This window comes from Oncorhynchus keta, chromosome 16 (assembly GCF_023373465.1).
Source record: "Oncorhynchus keta strain PuntledgeMale-10-30-2019 chromosome 16, Oket_V2, whole genome shotgun sequence".
Taxonomy (NCBI): Eukaryota; Metazoa; Chordata; class Actinopteri; order Salmoniformes; family Salmonidae; genus Oncorhynchus; species Oncorhynchus keta.
In genome coordinates this window covers 15,777,452-15,800,068 of record NC_068436.1, presented here as the reverse complement: position 1 = coordinate 15,800,068, position 22,617 = coordinate 15,777,452, and the positions used below count along the sequence as shown (strand labels likewise).

The 22,617-nt window shown below is 42.9% G+C and overlaps 1 protein-coding gene across 1 annotated transcript in view; it reads right to left on the bottom strand.

Annotated features, from left to right (window-relative positions):
* LOC118380070 (protein FAM13A) overlaps positions 1 to 22,617 on the bottom strand; it is an 82,618-nt gene that overhangs the window by 24,851 nt on the left and 35,150 nt on the right. The window contains 4 exon segments of the mRNA XM_052464806.1: positions 482 to 679; positions 1,528 to 1,569; positions 8,401 to 8,445; positions 19,327 to 19,565. Of these exon segments, the coding sequence (XP_052320766.1) occupies positions 482 to 679; positions 1,528 to 1,569; positions 8,401 to 8,445; positions 19,327 to 19,565 (524 nt within the window).

The following is a 22,617-nucleotide window of genomic DNA, read 5'->3' as shown; positions in this document are numbered from 1 at the left end:
GTCATCGTACTTATACCTTGTACCCAGGCTAACGCCATGTTTAGAATGTGCGCTAATTCTATTTACAGAATACAGTGGACTTGTCTTATTGACGTTGTATGGTGGGTGGCTGCACTAATGTAGTCCGCTAATCCATGTTTTCACTGCTTCTCCCGGCTCCATCAGGTCTCTATCAACAAAGATTAGCTTGGTAGCACAAGGACCCCAGACTCCATTATAACCCCAATGGACATGACCACTAGGGGCGCGGCCATTGGAAGCATAGAGTTTGAATTTCTAGAATTGACATTGGATCATAATAAGTCTCCCAGTGCACTGATATTGGTCAATCCAATGGTGGAAACTGCCATTGTTGATGCCGAGAACTCTGAGAATGTCACTCTGTTCGCAACAACTCACACACTCACAAAGGATATACCGATCAACAACCGTAAAGGCAGAGACAAATGTCCTATGTAAGGATTCATTCTATGGTCCATACCTGCTCCTGTCCCGGTGTCTCTGAGCCTCTTCCTGCTCCCTCTGGTGCCGACGTCTCTGCCGTGCCGTCGGGGTTACCACGGGCGATGAGGAGCACCCGGTCCACTCGGAATCCTCCGTCGTACTTTGACCTCCTCCGCACATGTGCACATCGAAGAGATGCTGCTCCACTGCCGACCTGATGGTCCTCTCCAGAACACTAGAGAGAGAGATGGAGAGAGAGAGAGCAGAGGGAGAAAGGATGTTATTGAGAAATACGATATGCACCAGACAAAGCTTCTTCCGCAGCTGTCATTGAAACAACTGAAATAACTATGCTGCATGGTCACCACTATGTCCTCCTGGAACTGTTCATCGTAGTGAGTATATAATATAACTATGTCCTCCTGGAACTGTTCATCGTAGTGAGTATATAATATAACTATGTTGCATGGTCACCACTATGTCCTCCTGGAACTGTTCATCGTAGTGAGTATATAATATAACTATGTCCTCCTGGAACTGTTCATCGTAGTGAGTATATAATATAACTATGTCCTCCTGGAACTGTTCATCGTAGTGAGTATATAATATAACTATGTTGCATGGTCACCACTATGTCCTCCTGGATCTGTTCATCGTAGTGAGTATATAATATAACTATGTCCTCCTGGAACTGTTCATCGTAGTGAGTATATAATATAACTATGTTGCATGGTCACCACTATGTTCTCCTGGAACTGTTCATCGTAGTGAGTATATAATATAACTATGTTGCATGGTCACCACTATGTCCTCCTGGAACTGTTCATCGTAGTGAGTATATAATATAACTATGTCCTCCTGGAACTGTTCATCGTAGTGAGTATATAATATAACTATGTTGCATGGTCACCACTATGTCCTCCTGGAACTGTTCATCGTAGTGAGTATATAATATAACTATGTCCTCCTGGAACTGTTCATCGTAGTGAGTATATAATATAACTATGCTGCATGGTAACCACTATGTCTTCCTGGAACTGTTCATCCTAGTGAGTATATAATATAGAATGGCAGTGTACTCACTTAGTCAGGTCAGATCTACACCGGACAGATGAGAGGTGGTTGCTGTGGAGAGAGAGAAAGAAAATAGTGAAAGAGAGAGAGGAGAGAGAAAAAGAGTGAGAGAAAGAAAGAAAGAGGGAATGAGGGCGAGAAAGAGCGAGAAAGAAAAGAGTGAAAGAGAGAGAGAAAGAGAAGAGAGAGGAGAGAAAGAGTGAGAGAAAGAGAGAAAGAGTGAGAGAAGGAAAGGAGAGAAAGAGAGTGAGAGAAAGAAAGAAAGAGAGGGAAAGAGGGCGAGAAAGAGAGAGAAGGGAGAGAAAGAAAGAGAGAAGGAAGGAGAAAGAAAAGAGTGAAAGAGAGAGAGAGAGAGAGAGAGAGAGAGAGAGAGAGAGAAGAAAGATAGGAGAGAAGAGAAGAGAGAGAGGAGAGAAGAGAAGAGAGAGGAGAGAAAGAGAGTGAGAGAAAGAAAGAGAGAGAGCGAGAGCATGTTTTAAGACAGCAGAGAGACAGGTGGTCTGAACAGGCAGTCCTCACAGGCCCCAAGGCTCTGTAGCTGACCACAGGCAGCCCTCACAGGCCCCAAGGCTCTGTAGCTGACCACAGGCAGCCCTCACAGGCCCCAAGGCTCCGTAGCTGACCACAGGCAGCCCTCACAGGCCCCAAGGCTCTGTAGCTGACCACAGTCAGCCCTCACAGGCCCCAAGGCTCTGTAGCTGACCACAGGCAGCCAGGGTGTGTGTGTTATGTATGTACATGTGTCTGTGTGTGTGTGTGCACGCGAATGTGTCAAAACGTCAGCCGTATTCAGCTCCTAAGGAGGCCCTCTGGGAGCAAAGTGGCTGGCTGCCATGGTGACCGGTAAGCTGTGATCGCACGTCTCCCCCTTAATATCAGTCTATTGATACACACACACGTGCACACAAGCACACACACACACCTAATGAAGAGGACATGACAGGCCTTACATACAGTGAGTGACAGCAGATTGCCAGCTCCTCTCTCGTCTGACGTGTCTGTGTGTGTCAGTTTGTGTGGTGTGTGTGTGTTTGAGTGTGAGTGCGTCTGCTAGACCAGGTGATAGTGATATGGCCTACTACCACCTTCCCTTAAGAGATAGCATGCAGTGTCAGCACAGCTATTGAGGCCAGGCGTACAAGGTGGTTTTTCAGTTCAACAACAACATGAATATAGGTCATTACTAATGGCTTTTGGCACCATACTCTAGATACAGTATCTTACTAAATATGAATATTACATCTTATTAATACAAATCTAGAATACACTCCTCAATCCATTTCAATGTCAATAGGAGGCTATTTGAGCTCCAACAGTACCAGGAAAGACCAGAGAAATTCACACAAATACACACAAACATGACTTCCTTCCTTCACCTTGTGTGTGGGGGTACTGAGCACCCAACAATACACAATATTCTCCTTACATCTCATCCATCAGCATCAGTATTGACAGTGATAGCGTGTGTGTGTGTGTGTGTGTGTGTGTGTGTGTGTGTGTGTGTGTGTGTGTGTGTGGGGGGGGGGCCAAGGTGAGGATGGACAAATGAGAGAGCTGATGGAGGAGAGATCAGAGTAATTATATGGGATTAAAACAGTGATTATAGAACATAGATGAAAAGTGTGTGTGTACGGTGTTAGTGTGTAAACAGAGCATAAAACAATGAACAGTCACATCAAACAAGAGATTAATTGAAGCCAAGCTTATCGCTTATCTGATTATCGCGAGGTAATTCTGATGACTTTTCAAAATGTGTACAATCAACACATTTTTTAGTCCGGCATGTTCTATTCTCGTTCAGTTCTAGCCAAAGGTTTTATTTTAAAACTGGATTAACGGTAAATGTCGCAATGTCCCGAAAATAATTGACTAAAATGGATGACAGTGTCAGTGTTGAAAAGCCAAATATACATCTGGTACCAAATGCTAGGGGTTACAATAACTAACATGTATTAATGTGTCACCAAGATGTTATGGCCCATAATGTGTCACCAAGATGTTGGACACCGTAATATTTTGAAAGGTTAAAATCAATCAATCAAATGTATTTATAAAGCCCTTTTTACATGAGCAGATGTCACAAAGTGCTTGTACAAACAAAAATAACTTCATATGTCACGAGGTACTATGGGTCATTTTGACACCAAAATATGCTGAACCAAAATATAAAACACAAAGTGTTAGTCCAATGTTTCACAAGACTAAATAAAAGATCCCAGAAATCTCCCATACGCACAACAACTTTATTTCTCAAATTTTGTGCACAAATTTCTTTACATCCCTGTTAGTGAGCACTTATCCTTTTCCAAGATAATCCATCCACCTGACAGGTGTAGCATACCAAGAAGCTGATTAAACAGCATTATCATTACACAGGGGCACCTTGTGCTGGGGACAATAAAAGGCCACTCTAAAAAGTATTGTCACACAACACTGCAGATGTTTAAAGTTGAGGGAGTGTGCAATTGGCATGCTGACTGCAGAAATGTCCAGCAGAGCTGTTGCCAGAGAATTGAATGTTAATTTCTCTACCATAAGCCGCGTCCTACATTGTTTTAGCGTTTTAGAGAATTTGGCAATACGTCCAACCGGCCTCAAACGCAGACAACGCGTAACCATGCCAGTCCAGGACCTCCACATCTGGCTGCTTCACCTGCGGGATCATCTGAGATCAGCCACCCGGACAGCTGATGAAACTGTGGGTTTGCACAACCAAATAATTTCTGCACAAACTATCAGAAACCGTCTCAGGGAAGCTCATGTGAGTGTTCGTCGTCCTAACCAGGGTCTTGACCTGACTGCAGTTCAGCATCTTAACTGACTTTAGTGGGCAAATGCTCACCTTCAATGGCTTAAACATGTTTAAGACAAGGGAAGGAACCTTAATGAATAAAGTCAAGGTCACCATTAGAGGGAGACATCATTTGGATATCCTAGTTACCTTGTGATGGGGTGAATCATAGTATTTATCAAACATATGGTAATAAGTACATAATAAGCATGTTATGACAGGTCTTTAATATTTAACCCTATTCATAATGTAAACGCTTCCAAGATGGACAATAAAGTTCTATTCTATTCTGTCTCCTGTTGTGTCTTTTGGACAGTACCATATTTATCCTGCAACAAGGGCAGCAGTCGTTAGCCTGTTTACATGCAACCTAAACCTCCCAATGTGAAGTCTCTAGTCTAGTGTAACAACCAGGAGACTGGGAATGCCAACCCCATGCCAAGTAGCCTCTGTCCGGGCACAGCAGCGGGCAAAAGGGGGGCAAGTACCGGTAGGCTACCAATCCATTCCAGGATATGACATCACTGTCTGGAAAGGGATTATATGTACCACTGAGTTTAGCTATTAAGACCTTCCGCCCACTCTAGACACGTACATGTAACAAGCCTGGAATGCATAGGTGAGGCTTGGGTAGCGTCTCAAATGGCACCCTATTCCTATTTAGTGCACTACTTTTGACCAGGACCCATAGGGCTCTGGTCAAAAGTAGTGCACCTAGATAGGGAATAGGGTGCCATTTCGGATGCAGGCTTGGTGTGCAATGAATATGCCCTGTGGGTCGTGAACTGTCAAACAGTCGGCCCCTGGCCATGACCTTCCCTTACCACAAGAGGAGCATACACGGTTCTCTTGACTGTCAACAAAATAAGAGACTGTGACTCAGGATCCAGAACCACCATCTTAAAACAGAGACAAGAGAGAGATCCAAATCCAGGACTGAGAGCATTGTGATAAACACTTATTTCATGTTAGATAAGTAATGATTCATTTAGGTTCATTTAAAGTTTTTCCATCAGCTGGCAAGCCAACAACAAGAAATAGAAATAGTAGCTATCATTATAACTAGGCCTTGGGTAGGTATCATTATAACTCAAAGCAAACCACAGGGTGGAATTGGAGTCAGATAATCAACATGGTTACAATCATTGGAGACCTATTTGTGCTCCAATACTGTAGTCATGGTGACAGACCAAAGCACCACAACAAATGTCCTACTGGGGACCTACTTCCATGGCAGAGCGCTCCACCGTGTCTTTATGGAGATGAATTGGTTAGACGGTGAGGCTATAAGGTTGCATCCCAAACTACACCCAATTCCCTTTATAGTGTCCTTGTCAAAAGTAGTGCACTATATAGGGAGTAGGGTGCCATTTGGGACGCTCCAGGTTACTTTTACTCTAGCTAACAAGTGAGTGAGTGAGTGAGTGAGAACGCTATGCTAAAAATGTTAAAATGTAGAAGTGCTAACAGCCCATTAAAAGCTGTAATATCTAATTATCATTGAAAGCAAGTCTAAGAAGCGATAGATGTTCTATGTGCGCTATTTCTATGCTTCCCATGCTTAAGTTTTTGCATGTTTTACTTTTGGTTTTGTACATCAACTGAAAGTACAATATTTTTGGTTATGGAAAATATATTTCACAGTGGGGTGGCAGGTAGCCTAGTGGTTAGAGCGTTGGACTAGTAACCGAAAGGTTGCAAGATCGAATCCCTGAGCTGACAAGGTAAAAATCGGTCGTTTTGACCCTGAACAAGGCAGTTAACCCACTGTTCCTAGGCAGTCATTGAAAATAAGAATTTGCTCTTAACTGATTTGCCTAGTTAAATAAAGGAAAATATATATATTTCACAGTGGTTTAGATGGTACAAAGATTGTACTTGCTTGTTTTGTCACAAACTGAAATTAAGCAAACTATTAGAATTTTAGCAACCAGGAAATGGCGGAGCGATTTCTGCATAGGGCACCTTTAAAGGAGTATTTGCAGTGTTATGTTTATAGTCTATGGGTCAGAGAGTGAATGTGATGTTCTAGAAGGAATGGGTGACCCATGTTAAGCTAACAGTCCAAGTGGTGGGCTACCAGGCAACAGGCATCTCCATGGAGCCACACATACAAACATTGATGCACACACACGTACACACTGACGTACACACTGACACTGACACACACACACACACACGCTAGAAGGCAGTAAACATAGAGGAAAAACTCCCAGAGTCACTCTACAGGGGGCTTGAAACAGACCAAACATTAAATGAGACACATCCAACTCAGTGTGTGCGTGCCCAACACACAGGGATTCAAAAGGAAATGAACGTCCGTTCAACTAATTCAGTATTACACCACAGTCACTTATTAGCCAGGATTTGATCACCATAGAAAGGATACATGGTTGAAAGGTGAGCTTCTGTTTCTGACTGGGAAAGGATTAAGCTACCCTGTGGTACCCACGGTGTGTATGTGACGGAGAACAAGTAGACACTGGACTTATTAGAAAGCATGACTCACTTAAGGTTGCGTGAGGAAGAGAGAGAATTACTGTGCAGGGTAGCACATAGCCTGCCTATGTGCTAGACTGCCTATCACAGGTTGTGTAGTGGTAAACATCAGTCACTGTGGTAATGTTTCTCTTCTGTAGTGTCAAGGTCTTTGGCATCAGGGGTGGACTGGGACCAGAAATCGTCCCTAGCATTTCTAACACACCGGCCCATATTTTTACTTGATACCCCCATACCAGCCCATTTTTATCCTCGAGGCCTCCACACTAGGCTTGGGCGATATACCGTTTATACCGTATACCGGAGTATTTGGAAATACTGGCTGTGCTATACCACTGCAAGAAACCTAAGATGTGTCAAATAAATTATATCCAGCTCAGGGCTCCAGCTATGCATTTGGTTTGCTAACTTGCTAGATGTCAAGATCAAGCTTCTTGGTTACAGCAGAGCCATTCAATCCCCTCCTGGGTCAAGATCCCTGTTGCCTAAATTGTTTTGTGCGTACCCAGTATGGTACAGAAACGGAAACCAGCCCATTTGTCCCTTGAGGGCCCCGACAGGCCCACTGGGCTAAAAATGGACCAGCCCATCTGGCATTTGCCCGTAATGCCAGATGGCCAGTCCACCCTTGTTTGGCATCCTTCATCATCATATACATTATGGCCTCTGAGCAATCACCATCGATGAGCGAAATCATTGTGAAAATATCAGATGTATGCTACTGGTCACGGTCTTGAACACATAACTAGGTATATGTGAAGGATGAAACCTGTTTAGGGTACATTTCAAAGGAGAAAAGGCCGAACGAGGGTCTGTGCCAAGGCTTATGAACTTACTATAGAGTTCAGCAGGTACACTCAAACGATCCGGTTCCATTAAGAACCATGTTGGTCTGATGTCACTGTATGACAGCGTGTCAAAGCAGTTCATGATGGGTATATGTTTTGGTGAATATTTCCATCAAGTAGAGGTGTGACAATTGAGTGGATTGTCAAACTATGTTGGGAATCTGGTTCCGCACTATAGATGTAGTAACATGAAATGTTCTGTTATATGATATATTTGTGAAGCTATGTACCTATTTCTTCAGATACTTTGTCAATACAGTGATGGATCAATATCCAGATGTATGAAACAATGGGATGTACTGTATGACAACTGATCTCATTTGAGATGTTAAATTGTATAATTTCAGGAGTACAGTGTGTGGGCCCGTTGGAGAGGTCAATATCCAGAATGACCAGCATGATAACAATAAACAAAAAGGTGTCCGTCTCAACCTCAGGGTTGACAGAGATCCCTTTCTTCTCACGACTATACAAATCAGGGAAATGTTTTGGTTTTTACAGCTTTACGAGAAGCCTTGCTGGACCAGAGACCGCGTGCTCACACTGCCACCATCATAACAACGACAGCTTGCATGTGCACAGCATACCCCCTCCCTCCCCTCCTCTTTCTGGTGGGCCTATTGTTTCCTATGTTAATGCATTGAGATGGCATGAAATGCAGCGGATAGGCCCCATGACCCCACATCTCCATAATAACATCCTGTCGACTTCTTTTCTCAGGACAAAAACAAGACCAGGACCTACCTTATGTAGAAAGGAGATATGGGTCTGCTGTCTTCCTCTTGGGAGCTGAAATGCAAAAAACAACAACAAAAAAAACAGTTAGGTTTTAGCCACTGTGAGAGTGATGCAATATTACATATGAAGCACACTTTATTTTCCCTCCCTTTCTCTGCACCTCAGTGGTTTTTTTAGGGGACAGAATGTCCTTTTGTCTCTGGAACAATAGCCACCTAATGCTCCAGTCAGTTCAGTACGTTTTGTTAAAGCTTGTCTCTGGGAATTATTAAAGCGACAGTTGATGGGCCGTGTGTGCCCTCCTCTGGTTTTGCTCTGGCGGGGCCTGGGCCAATAGTTACACATGACAGAAATGATGCAACAAGAACGGGAACTTCTTAATGTGGAGATTGCTTAACATGTACATATCCTGAAAATTACTTTAACCTGCCGAAGGCCTTACTACCCTATACATCACGTAGCCTACAGAAGCATGTGTGTGATTAACATAGTGTATCAAATTGCTGCAAAAAGGCCTAAATATTGCCACGGAAAGGGTTACATAGCCTTCATAAGGAAGCCAAACCTCAATCACCAGTCCCATTTTCTCATAACCATGGGCTACAGTACATGAATGTTGGCAATTGTGCCAATAAACAACAGCTAATACTGTCTAATCATGGGTTGTAAATAGGGTTAGACACTTTTGAAATAAACAATAGACTCACTAATACACACAAGACTGAATTGTGGTTAAATGGGCCATGGAGAAAATATTTGGACTCTGTGTTTTTGGGTACGTGCAGTAGCTCCAGTAGTCTAACGGTAAGGAGGGTGTGAGTATGTCACCGTCTAGGGCTGAGAGGGGAGAACATACCACTGGTTTAGCTGTCCGGGGTGTAAAGGCCGAACACCGTACCAAGTTCAAAACAGAGGATTTAGGTTTCAGTTTGTCGGGAACCGAAATGGGCCGAAGTTCATTCAACTTCAAAAGCTTACCATATCACATGATCTGGCCTCTATCTTGAAGAATTCTGAATGAGTGTGTGTATGTGAGATTCTTTTCTTCCCTTAGCTCCTCTAATACAACCTACGTACATAGTCTATGAAATCCCCTTCCGGATCAACGTACCAAGAGCACCTCACAACAGCATTTCACAATTTGTACGTATTGCTAGTGGAAGCCAGCCGAGAAATGTTTCCCTATACTTAGTCCGTGTTAACCAGTCTGGCAAGCGTATTAAAATAATGTGTGCTGTCACAAATGGTTGCAAACGGAAATCCTGCTTACCCACTAAATTACTTAAGGAATAACAAGTGGCTTTGTTGAGGAGACTTAATCCTCGCAGAGGTGACGGAAAACTACCAAACAACTTGGCCAGGCTGGCAACCCTCCACCATTTTGTAGACAAATAAATCATCTTTATTTCATTCAACTCAACACATTTTTACTATAGTGCCCTATTGACCAGGTTGTTTAAATAATGGTTTCTCAATACCGTATATCAGTATAAGGACAATTTGTTTGACACTACCATTTTCACATTTGACCCATTGGTCATATTCAAGCTCACAGAATTAATTTCAGGTTCATAGCCTTGCATTATTATATGGATGTGGCTACTAGCCTGGAATCTAAACTTTGGTTGAAACTGAGCCATATTCCGTTTGGGTTCCAGTCCAGGTGACTCCATGTCCAAAAGGAGGATCTTACTGGAGTATACGTTCTCCTGATTGGAGGTCAGTGTTCCAGCCCTCATCCCCTTCTCCTCTGCGCCCGCCAGGCCTCTTCCACACTACTTTAATAAGGACGATAAACCATAGCCTGCTTCATGGTCCATTCTTAGAATGTTTGGAGAATAGAACCTGCAGTGTACCAAACCTAAAAAGCTTGGACCGGTTACCTACTTGAGCCCCTATTGGTGTACACTCTCATAACCCAAGTTACAGACGGTACATTCCACCATAGACCAAGGTGTTAAGGGAATGCTACCATAAACCCATCACGCTTCAGAGATTACCACATTTTTGCCAAAGGGGCAATGGGGGAACATGTTGGAACTCTGGAGAGAAAAGTAGCCAATTGTGAATGTGCAATATGGTTTGTAGGCAGCTTTCCTTCTCAACCAGTAAATCCGTTTTCAATGCATTTCTAGCAGAGTAATGAAAGGGAACAGCTGGCGAGAGCACAGTGATATGCTCATATGATCATCCAGATTCATTATGTTGAGAGGTACCAATGACCTTGACCTGTAGTTGTACTGTGGTTGACCAGTTTCAGCTCTTCACGTTGACATTATGGCCATAAACCAGGTCAACAGGGTTAAATCACCATGGCAGCAGGAACATGGCGACTTCCTCTTACTAAGCTACACTGAACAAAAATATAAAACGCAACATGCAACAATTTCAACGATTTTACTGAGTTACAGTTCATATAAGGAAATCAGTTCATTGAAATAAATTAGGCCATTACTATGTTGGTCACAGATACCTTTAAAAAAAGGTAGGGGCGTGGATCAGAAACCCAGTCAGTATCTGGTGTAACCACCATTTGCCTCATGCAGCGCGACACATTTCCTTCGGATAGAGTTGATCAGGCTGTTGATTGTGGCCTGTGGAATGTTGTCCCACCCCTCTTCAATGGCTGTGCAAAGTTGTTGGATATTGGCGGGAATTGGAACACGCCGTCATACCCATCGATCCAGAGCATCCCAAACATGCTCAATGAGTGACATGTCTTGTGTGTATGCAATTCAGCTTTCATGAACTGTGTACAGATCCTTGATACATGGGTCTGTGCATTATCATGCTGAAACATGAGGTGATGGTGGCAGATGAATGGCACGACAATGGGCCTCAGGTTCTCGTCACCGTATCTCTGTGTATTCAAATTCCCATTGTTAAAATGCAATCGTGTTTGTTGTCCGTAGCTTATGTCTGCCCATACTATAACCCCACCGCCACCATGGGGCACTCTGTTCACAGTGTTGACATCAGCAAACCGCTCACCAACATGATGCCAAACACGCTGATGTGATGGGCTGGCGTGGATAGACGTGGTCTGCGATTGTGAGGCCGGTTGGACGTACTGCCAAATTCTCTAAAATGACGTTGGAGATGGCGTATGGTAGAGAAATTAACATTGAATACTCTGGCAACAGGTCTGGTGGACATTCCTGCAGTCAGCATGCCAACATGCATGTGTGAGAGACATCTGTTTAATCAGCTTCTTGATATGCCACACCTGTCAGGCGGATGGATTATCTTGGCAAAGGAGAAATGCTCACTAAAAGGGATGTAAACAAATTTGTGCACAAAATCGGAGAGAAATAAGCTTTTTGTGCATATGACAAATTTCAAGGATATTTTATTTCAGCTCATGAAACATGGGACCAAAACTTTCCATGTTGCGTTTATATTTTTCTTCACTGTAAATGGTCATTAGTCAACACCAAAACACCAGCTGATAGCCTACTTGTAATAGCAGAAAATGGCCATCACATCTACAGATGGGCCTTTAGAGAGTGAAGGGTCAATGACAGACTTGGAAGTCAAACATGGCAGAAACCATGGCAACTAGCGTCTTCTTGACTAGTGCCATTGTAGTCTCATCTCTTACTATACATTTCTGAACCCCCCTCATAACCTATAGGCCGGTTCAGCAGCCAATAACATTTGATCAAAGTCTCTGACCCTCTTCTGAGCCAATGACACCTATTTGAATCAGAATTGATATCCTCTCTCTTTTCTGCAGATGGGGACCATTGTAGGAGTATCCAATAGGTTAGTGTGGTTGAGGACAGAACAGGTACGTGCCAGCTACAAGGGTTTTCCCTCCTTAAATCCAAGCAGACTTGTTGGATGAGGCTCCCTGTTGGCCAACAATAACCTCCCCAGTGTCTGACACACACACACACACACACACACACACACACACACACACACACACACACACACACACACACACACACACACACACACACACACACACACACACACACACACACACACACACACACACACACACACACACACACACACACACACACACACACACACACACACGCAGAAATCCATTGAAAGCTGGTTTGTTTCTAAGAAAGATAATGGGTCACAAGTCAGTGAACCATGGCAACTACATACAACAACCAGCATGTGCATGTAGCCTGTATCTAGAAGAGACTCTATGAGTGCCTACGTGATGTGATAGGTAGCCTAGCAGTTAAGAGCATTGGGCCAGTAACTGAAAGGTGGCTTTTTTTCAATCCCAGAGCCAACTAGGGGTGGGGGGGTTCACATGCCTTTACTATGCTGGCTTGTGCTTCTGATTTGAGACATGAGGATGAATTGATAGGAGCCTTTGTAATGATGAAGCATCCATCCCGGTTGCTAGACAGGATCAATGTCTAAACCGTACACAGAGAGTGGGCAAACATTTCTTCACAGTCTCCTAGTGTTACAACGAGTTGATCTCTGATGATGCAATACCTCTATGTAGTATCCTAGTGTTCTCTGATGATGATGTAATGATGATGTAATACCTCTATGTAGTATCCTAGTGTTCTCTGATGATGATGTAATGATGATGTAATACCTCTATGTAGTATCCTAGTGTTCTCTGATGATGATGTAATGATGATGTAATACCTCTATGTAGTATCCTAGTGTTCTCTGATGATGATGTAATGATGATGTAATACCTCTATGTCGTATCCTAGTGTTCTCTGATGATGATGATGCAAGCCCTTATTCATGGCTCAAAACCTGCTTATATGCCGGTCATCTAAGCTGACAGGTGGAAAACGTAGCACAGTGAAGTGCAGACTAATCATCTGAATCAATTGATGGAAAATGTGTAATTGTAGTTGTTTTTAAAGGGGAGATCTGATAAAGACTAGCATAGAAGGATGAAGAACAGAAGTAGAGAGGGGACAGAGAAGTAGAGGAGGGGCCAACAGGAGATATTCTAGCCAGTGGTTACAATTTGACCCCAGAGAAATCTCAACTGATAACCAAATCAAATAAAATTTGATTTGATTTGTACCAGTCAGCTATTAGATTAGCTACTAGCCTATTAGCATCCCAACAAGAGACAGGGTTGCTTATAAAGGCTACGAGGGTCTCCCTGTCACGCGATCCCCAAATCGGCCATCCGATACCCCAGACTAGGTATTTTTAAGGTATAATCCTTTAAGCCTCCGATAGATTTACTGTCCCTATGAAAGCACCTGTTGCTATTGCTAGGGATAATTAGGTCATGATATTTATTTAGATGAAACTCTCTTTAGATGCACAATGTCATCTTCAAGAGTGTCCAAATGAAAATGCACTAAAACAAACAATACTTAGTAACAATAATAATATGGAACTACTGTCCTTTAACAATAACATTGAAATAATAATAATAATAATAAATAATAATAATAGTAAAAAAGCCCTGTAGAAAGTCCCATTTTACAACCTAAAAAGGAATAGTGTTGATTTGTCATAGGTTATCTGTCAAACATTTTACTAAAGTTGTGTCTTGTTGATACAAAAAAACACTGTACAGTTGAAGTCGGAAGTTGACATACACGTACAGTGGGGAGAACAAGTATTTGATACACTGCCGATTTTGCAGGTTTTCCTACTTACAAAGCATGTAGAGGTCTGTAATTTTTATCACGGGTACACTTCAACTGTGAGAGACGGAATCTAAAACAAAAATCCAGAAAATCACATTGTATGATTTCTAAGTAATTAATTAGCATTTTATTACATGACATAAGTATTTGATCACATACCAACCAGTAAGAATTCGGGCTCTCACAGACCTGTTAGTTTTACACTGCCATGCTACCTGTCCCAGACCTGCTGTTTTCAACTCTCTAAAGACAGCAGAAGTGGTAGAGATACTCTTAATGATCGGCTATGAAAAGCCAACTGACATATACTCCTGAGGTGCTGCTCCCTCGACAACTACTGTGATTATTATTATTTGACCATGCTGGTCATTTATGAACATTTGAACATCTTGCCCATGTTCTGTTATAATCTCCACCTGGCACAGCCAAAAGAGGACTGGCCACCCTCAGAGCCTGGTTCCTCTAGGTTTCATCCTAGGTTTTGGTCTTTCTAGGGAGTTTTTCCTAGCCACGGTGCTTCTACACCTGCATTGCTTGCTGTTTGGGGTTTAAGGCTGGGTTTCTGTACAGCACTTTGAGATATATCAGCTGATGTACGAAGGGCTATATAAATAAATTTGATTTGATTTTAATTTGACTGTGCCTTTAAACAGCTTGAAAAATTCCAGAAAATGATGTCATGGCTTTAGAAGCTTCTGATAGGCTAATTGACATCATTTGAGTAAATTGGAGGTGTACCTGTGGATGTATTTCAAGGCCCACCTTCAACCTCAGTGCCTCTTTGCTTGACATCATGGGAAAATCAAAAGAAATCAGTCAAGACCTCAGAATTTTTTTTTGTAGACCTCCACAAGTCTGGCTCATCCTTGGGGGCAATATCCAAATGCCTGAAGGTACCACGTTCATCTGCACAAACAATAGCAAGCAAGTATAAACACCATGGGACCACGCAGCCGTAATACCGCTCAGGAAGGAGACGCATTCTGTCTCCTAGAGATGAACATACTTTGGTGCGAAAAATGCAAATCAATCCCAGAACAACGGCAAAGGACCTTGAAGATGCTGGAGGAAACAGGTGCAAAAGTATCTATATCCACAGTAAAACGAGTCCGATATTGACAAACTGAAAGGCTGCTCAGCAAGAAAGAAGCCCAAAAGAAACTCCAAAACCGCCATAAAAAAGCCAGACTACAGTTTGCAATCATACTTTTTGGGGGAATGTCCTCTGGTCTGATGAAAAAAAATAAAACTGTTTGGCCATAATGACCATCGTTATGTTTGGAGGAAAAAGGGGGAGGCTTGCAAGCCGAAGAGCACCATCCCAACCGTGAAACACGTGGGTGGCAGCATCATGTTGTGGGGGTGCTTTGCTGCAGTAGGGACTGGTGCACTTCACAAAATAGATGGCATAATGAGGGAGGAAAATGATGTGGATATATTGAAGTGACATCTCAAGACATCAGTCAGGAAGTTAAAGCTTGGTCGCAAATGGGTCTTCCAAATGGGCAATGACCCCAAGAATACTTCCAAAGTTGTGGCAAAATGGCTTAAGGACAACAAAGTCAAGGTATTGGAGTGGCCATCACAAAGCCCTGACCTCAATCCTATAGAAAATTTGAGGGCAGAACTGAAAAAGCGTGTGCAAGCAAGGAGGCCTACAAACCTGACTCAGTCCCTGCCTGTGCCATTAAACCCCTACAACTCATCCAGAACGCCACAGCCCGTCTGGTGTTCAACCTTCCCAAGTTCTCTCACGTCACCCCGCTCCTCCGCTCTCTCCACTGGCTTCCAGTTGAAGCTCGCATCCGCTACAAGACCATGGTGCTTGCCTACGGAGCTGTGAGGGGAACGGCACCTCAGTACCTCCAGGCTCTGATCAGGCCCTACACCCAAACAAGGGCACTGCGTTCATCCACCTCTGGCCTGCTCGCCTCCCTACCACTGAGGAAGTACAGTTCCCGCTCAGCCCAGTCAAAACTGTTCGCTGCTCTGGCTCCCCAATGGTGGAACAAACTCCCTCACGACGCCAGGACAGCGGAGTCAATCACCACCTTCCGGAGACACCTGAAACCCCACCTCTTTAAGGAATACCTAGGATAGGATAAAGTAATCCTTCTCACCCCCCTTAAAAGATTTAGATGCACTATTGTAAAGTGGCTGTTCCACTGGATGTCATAAGGTGAATGCACCAATTTGTAAGTCGCTCTGGATAAGAGCGTCTGCTAAATGACTTAAATGTAATGTAAAGTTACATCAGCTCTGTCAAGAGGAATGAGCTAAAATTCACCCAACTTATTGTGGGAAGCTTGTGCAAGGCTACTCGAAACATTTGACCCAAGTTAAACAATTTAAAGGCAATGCTACCAAATACTAGTTGAGTATGTAAACTTCTGACCCACTGGGAATGTGATGAAAGAAATAAAAACTGAAATAAATCATTTGCGCTTCTACTATTCTGACATTTCACATTTTTTAAATAAAGTGGTGATCCTAACTGACCTAAGACAGGGAATAAAAGTCAGGAATTGTGAAAAATGTAGTTTAAATGTATTTGGCTAAGGTCTATGTAAACTTCCGACTTCAACTGTATATACACTTCCTCTATTAATGAAGGAGTATTGGGGGGGTATGGCCAGGCACTCCTAATGCATGTTTTCAAAGACCGTTTCAGGCTTTACCTGAAGGTATTTTTAGACGCTGTTATCTTATCTATTTAAAGGCAGTAAAAGATACAAAAAATACTGCAAAGTCCACCACTTCCACATATGCATTTATACTGTATGTGTGTGTGTTTGCGTGAATGCACACGTGTCCAGATCAACTACTAGAGAGCTGTACTACACAAGCTGTAACATAACACAGCCTCGTGTCGGTTCAGTTTAGCATCCGTTAGCTTGTACCTACTATTTTGTTTGCTTAGCATACATGTTCTATTTGCTCCTGCGAGATGAGCTCTGCTTTCATTTTCCTAGCTGATACTTAGTATTGAATATCTAGTGAGAACATTTATTTCTTACAAGCCCTGTGTCAGAGGTCCTCTTCCAAGTAACACCACACAACATGAAGCCTGTATTCAGCAGTTACCAGTTTCCACTGAGCCATTTATTAATTGTAAATAAACATTGAATAAATATATATTTGGGCTCCTGAGTGACGCAGCGGTCTAGAGCACTGCATCTCAGTGTTAAAGGCATCACTACAGACCCTGGGTGGATTCCAGGCTGTATCGCAAACGGCCGTGATTGGGAGTCCCATAGGGAGGCGAACAATTGTCCCAGCGTAGTCCGGGTTAGGGTGTGGCCGGGGTAGGGTGTGGCCGTCATTGTAAATAAGAATTGGTTCTTAACTGACTTGCCTAGTTAAATAAAAGGTTAAATAAGCAATTCCTATTAAAACAAACTTGATTTTATGCATGCCAATATGACCAGGCCAATATTTGGTCTTTTCCATTAACAACTACCTACAGGAAGCTTATTGTTTGATTGATTGATTGATTGATTGATTGATTGATTGATTGACTAAGCCCTCCACAGACAAAAGCTCCATCTTAAATCTTACATCATAGTGACTGCATTGCCATGCACTGAGGACAAGGCTATCTTGTTTAAGAGCAACGGAACACTGGGTGTGCTAGCTAGCACTAGGCTAATGCTAACATCAACCCTAAGGAGGCCTCAACAACCAACCAACACAGCTGTACATGTTATTTTGCAGACATGCTATTCCCAGACTGGGGACACTTGATCCAGACAGTGTCCAGTTTCAGCCAACTTATAATAAATATGTTTAGATGCCATTGGGATGCCACAGGAGCCTTGCGACCAAGATCGGCTCCCGGCTTTTTTGATCACAAATGGCAGCTGGCTGTTCTGAGCTCCGCACAATCACCCTACAATGATGGGAACGTCTCACCAACGCAAACAGTGGTCATAAGATATTTACAACCAGTCTCTCGTACTGTGTTATTACACAGGGTTACTAGTATGTACCTCTAAACTCATACTGTACTATTACATACTGAAAATAATAATAACTATTTCTATAGCGCTTTTCAATACAAGTAACAAAGTGTTTCTCATCATAAAATAAAGGTACTAGAAAATAAACAAAGACAGGAGGAAGGTGAACAAAACAAGCTCATTTCAATCACACATTCAAAATCAGACATTAAAAGCATCTTTATAAAACAGCAGGGATTGAAAAAGAGGCACTGAATCCGCAAGCTTGATCTCGTCTGGCAGACCCTTCCAAAGTCTAGGGTCCCTAATGGAAAATGTTTGGTCTCCTTTCGTTTTCAACCGAGACTTTGGAATGGTCAACAGGTCCCTGCCACAGGATCTCAGGCTGCGTCCCGGCTCGTAGGGAGATAAAGGATCAGAGATATAGGACGGGACTAAACCGAGCCTTAAACATGAATGCTAGAATCTGGAATCTAGCAAGGCGGGGGGGTGTGGGGGGGGGGCAAATAAAATAACATTGGATTTCTTCTCATTGAGCTGGAGAGAATTGTCAGACATCCAACATTTGATGTAATAGTGCATGTATGTATTGTAATAATGTGAAACTCAATGTTTACTAAAATGTGTGCAGATAGATTGATACACTTTTAAGTGACTCCCATAAAATCACAAAACCTGTGTTAGCAAACTAGGCTATACTTCAGAAGTCTTGGCAGACAACCAGGACCTGCAAGCTGTGTTAGCAAACTAGGCTATACTTCAGAAGTCTTGGCAGACAACCAGGACCTGCAAGCTATGTTAGCAAGCTAGGCTATACTTCAGAAGTCTTGGCTGACATCCAGGACCTGCAAGCTGTGTTAGCTTGGCAACAACCAGGCTATACTTCAGAACTTCAGAAGTCTTGGCTGACATCCAGGACCAGGACCTGCAAGCTGTGTTAGCAAACTAGGCTATACTTCAGAAGACTTGGCTGACAACCAGGACCTGCAAGCTGTGTTTCTTCTCTGCTATGAGGCAAGCTTTAATTATTCAGGGAAGAGGTGCTACATGGACAACTGAACCACCAATACCATATGCATTGGAACACAGAGGTAAAAATACTAAAGAGTTTGTTTTATTATTAAAAAATAAGCGTTTTACATACATTTGTCGGCATTCGTAGCATCTTATTATGCATTTAATAAAAATAATCAGCTACCTAATATAACTTCTTCCAAGTTCGTGGAATTTTAAAAATCCCAGACATGCTATTGTGCTCCTGAATGAATACAAACATCATGAACTACTAACCTGTTAAAGACTACCGATTTGTAACTTTCCACCATACGGCCCCAAAATAACTGTCTGTTACTACACTACACACTGACCTGTTCAGGACCTCCGTGGTCTTGACCGCGCTGACGTCCCAGGCGTCCGTGGCTGGTCCCTGAGGTTCCTGTGGGGCCCCCGGTGGGGTCAGCTCCATTCTCTCAGGGCTGGGGCTCCTCACGTCCGGAGCCAGGGGAACGGGTAGGACCAGGGGCCTCACATAGGGCAGGCCAGGAGAGAGACTGGGAAGGGGCACGGCTCGGAGCACCGTCGCTGTCTCGTGCTTTACTTTCCTCACCTGTGGAAAGAGACAAGGAGAATGAGGGATGGGTGAGATGGGTGGATTCCCTGTAATACCAGAGCCCCATGTGTAAAGCCAGAGATGTAAACGATACCTGCCTCAGCATACTGTCACAGGGGCAATCAGATCAGCTGTGCTGACCTTTAGTCAGGTTACTACAGAATAAAACATACATTGCAGGATAGGCTATGTACAGTAGAGACATGGAGGTTGGCTAATAAAATAACAAATGAAGGGGGAAGGTTAGCCTTAAACTGGGTTGTATTCATTTGGGCACACCATAACAAAACAAAACATTTGGTGTTTAAAAGTTTAGATAGTAAGTACCCATTTTGGCCTGTTTGCTTCTGTTTCATGCCTAGTGAATACGACCCTGTGGAAATGAAAAGGGTTAAACTCCTCTTTCTCTTACCGTGCTGACTCCTAGGGGGTATAGCTGGCGGTAGCCTTTCGTATCTACGGTGTACCTAAAGCACCTCACCCGTACCACTGGTATGTCACACCGACCTTTCTTCATGTCGATGGTGTGTGCAACCACTAGGCTATACTGTTTCAGTTCTACAGAGGTGCGCTGGCTACATCTAATGCATATAACTGAGAGGTGTGCATTTGGGGGTAAGAGAAAAGTGTGAGAAAAGAGAAAAGTTCAAATGTTAGCAGTCCACTGTGTTGTATGCCTAATGGGTCTGAAGCCTACAGCTCAACTATTGATCAAAGTCACAATAACCAATCCCGGCAGGGTTTGGCTCTGGACAAAAGCCAATGCTAAACCATTTAATGATGAGGAATGGAAGTACTTTATCAGTGAGCCATGTGAGCCACATTTATCAATGGAACATCCAGTCAGGGCTGGAATCGCCATGGAAAAGGTCTAGTAGTTCATGTTTTTCCGTTACAGAACAGTTTGAAAAGATTCTAAGCCTAAGGGACTAGATTTTGCACTTCAACGACAGATGTCAGGAGTTAAGTGACGTATTTGGCTTAATGTGGGGGGACGGTGCATCCAGAACGCCAGAGGGTGGCGAGAGGGGGGGTGTTGACTCCTCCACTGCTAGAAACACGACTTCCAATCTCTTCAAGCACCTGTAAAGGCAACACGACCAACACACAACTCATAGCGAAAGACCCCCAGAGACCTGACCACTGCTGCTGAAGATGACTGTAGGCCAACCTCAACCAAGGTTTGATTTCTATGTATACTTGTGTAGGTGTATAGGCCAACGTAACGTTGACATTGTTTACACTGAGTGAGGATGCGCAACGTTTTGGGGTGTAATGCAAAAGCAATATACCAAGTATTATAAACTGAGTGGTTCGAGCACTGAATGCTGATTGGCTGACAGCATTTATTTTATTTTTACTGCTCTAATTACGTTGGTAACCAGTTTATAATAGCAATAAGGCACCTCAATGATTTGTGGTATATGGCCAATATACCAATGCTAAGGGCTGTATCCAGGCACTCCGCATTGCATCATGCTTAAGAACAGCCCTTAGCCATGTTATATTGGTCATATACCACACCTCCTCGTGTAACTAATGACTTTTTCCAGGGAGTAATAAGCCATTTGCGATTGTTGAAAGAAGTAATGAGTAACAGCGAATATATATTAGTTATTTTTTTGTAATGACCCCAACACTGGTGATGTCAGGAAGTGGCCGATCAGGAGAACTATGGGTAAATAAATGGCATTCTGTCACCAAGAAAGACAAACTGGCAGTATGACAATGTGTTAATGACAGACTTTTTAGGCTAAACAGTTTATTATTGTCCAATTGACCAAAGAGGAGGTGACCTCATTTGAAAACAACGGCTTAACAATTACAAGTTGCTGCCAAAAGAAATACCAACAATCTGTGATTTGACGAGGTACACACCGTTCTGGAGTCATTCAACCACCTGTGAAAACATGCCTTTTAAATCACCAAAACTACCTTTAGTTGTAGAGGCAGAAGCAGCGGTGTTGACAGACCAGTTGTCTAACCTCTTTTGTTGGAATGAGAGACATACCTGTTAATGTGTTGTAGGCCTTGAGAAGAACAACACCCACTCGGCTGAGCCTCTCATCACAACACAATGATCCAAAAACACAAGCTATTGTTTACAGCAGCAAAAACACTTTCACATAAATACCGGAGAAGGAGGGACATTCAAATTCCAATACCGCTGTTACCATAACAACAGCGTGTTTGTTTACGTTTTGAAATGTAAATATAAATAAGAGCACAAGCAAAATAGACTACAGCAGTTGAATGATAATGTCACCATGGACTTTTTTTTTTAGCTGAGAAAGTCCCAGCTAAAATGGGGAAAGTCATTTGCCCTCACGACAGGAGTGTTCCCTGTGTTGGGTAACATGGTACATACAACAACAGGTGAACAGGGTCAGATATACTACATCATAAACATTTTTAGGGCCCTCTGACCGATGGTGGCAATTACTCATCTCACGTTTCCCAACACTAGACCAGAGCCTCGACAGATAAGCTGAATTTACAGCCAGGCTCTACAGAGATAGAAATATATCTAAACTGAGCCTAATTTATGCAAAATGGAAACACTAAGATTTGATTAATCGATTCCATATGTCACAGCCCCTGTCAGTTGCACACAACAGATTTATATCGACATGCCAAACTAGTGTCACACTAAGGACCCAAGTGTGTGTGTGTGTGTGTGCTTACTGCACAATACATACATCTGAATGACTCTCAGCAGAAGAACCGTAAAAATGGCTTTTCAACTATAGTTCCCCCTCCCACCATAAAGTCAAACTCCAGTAGTAAGCCAGCTAGCTAACTTATCTACACGCCATATTATTAGGTTATATATTTAAACAACACCGTCATCCAAGGCCATCATGGGTAAATATCCCTGATAAGCATGCATTGATTTTATTAGGCTGCAGATTCAATTACAGTTTGCCATAAAGAGCTACAAAACTATAACTGATCATTCATAAGAAAGCCATTTATAAAAGGAACCCCATGGTGAATTACAGGATATGACTGTATTTATTATGTTGTGGGAAGTCATGTGCTTTATGTG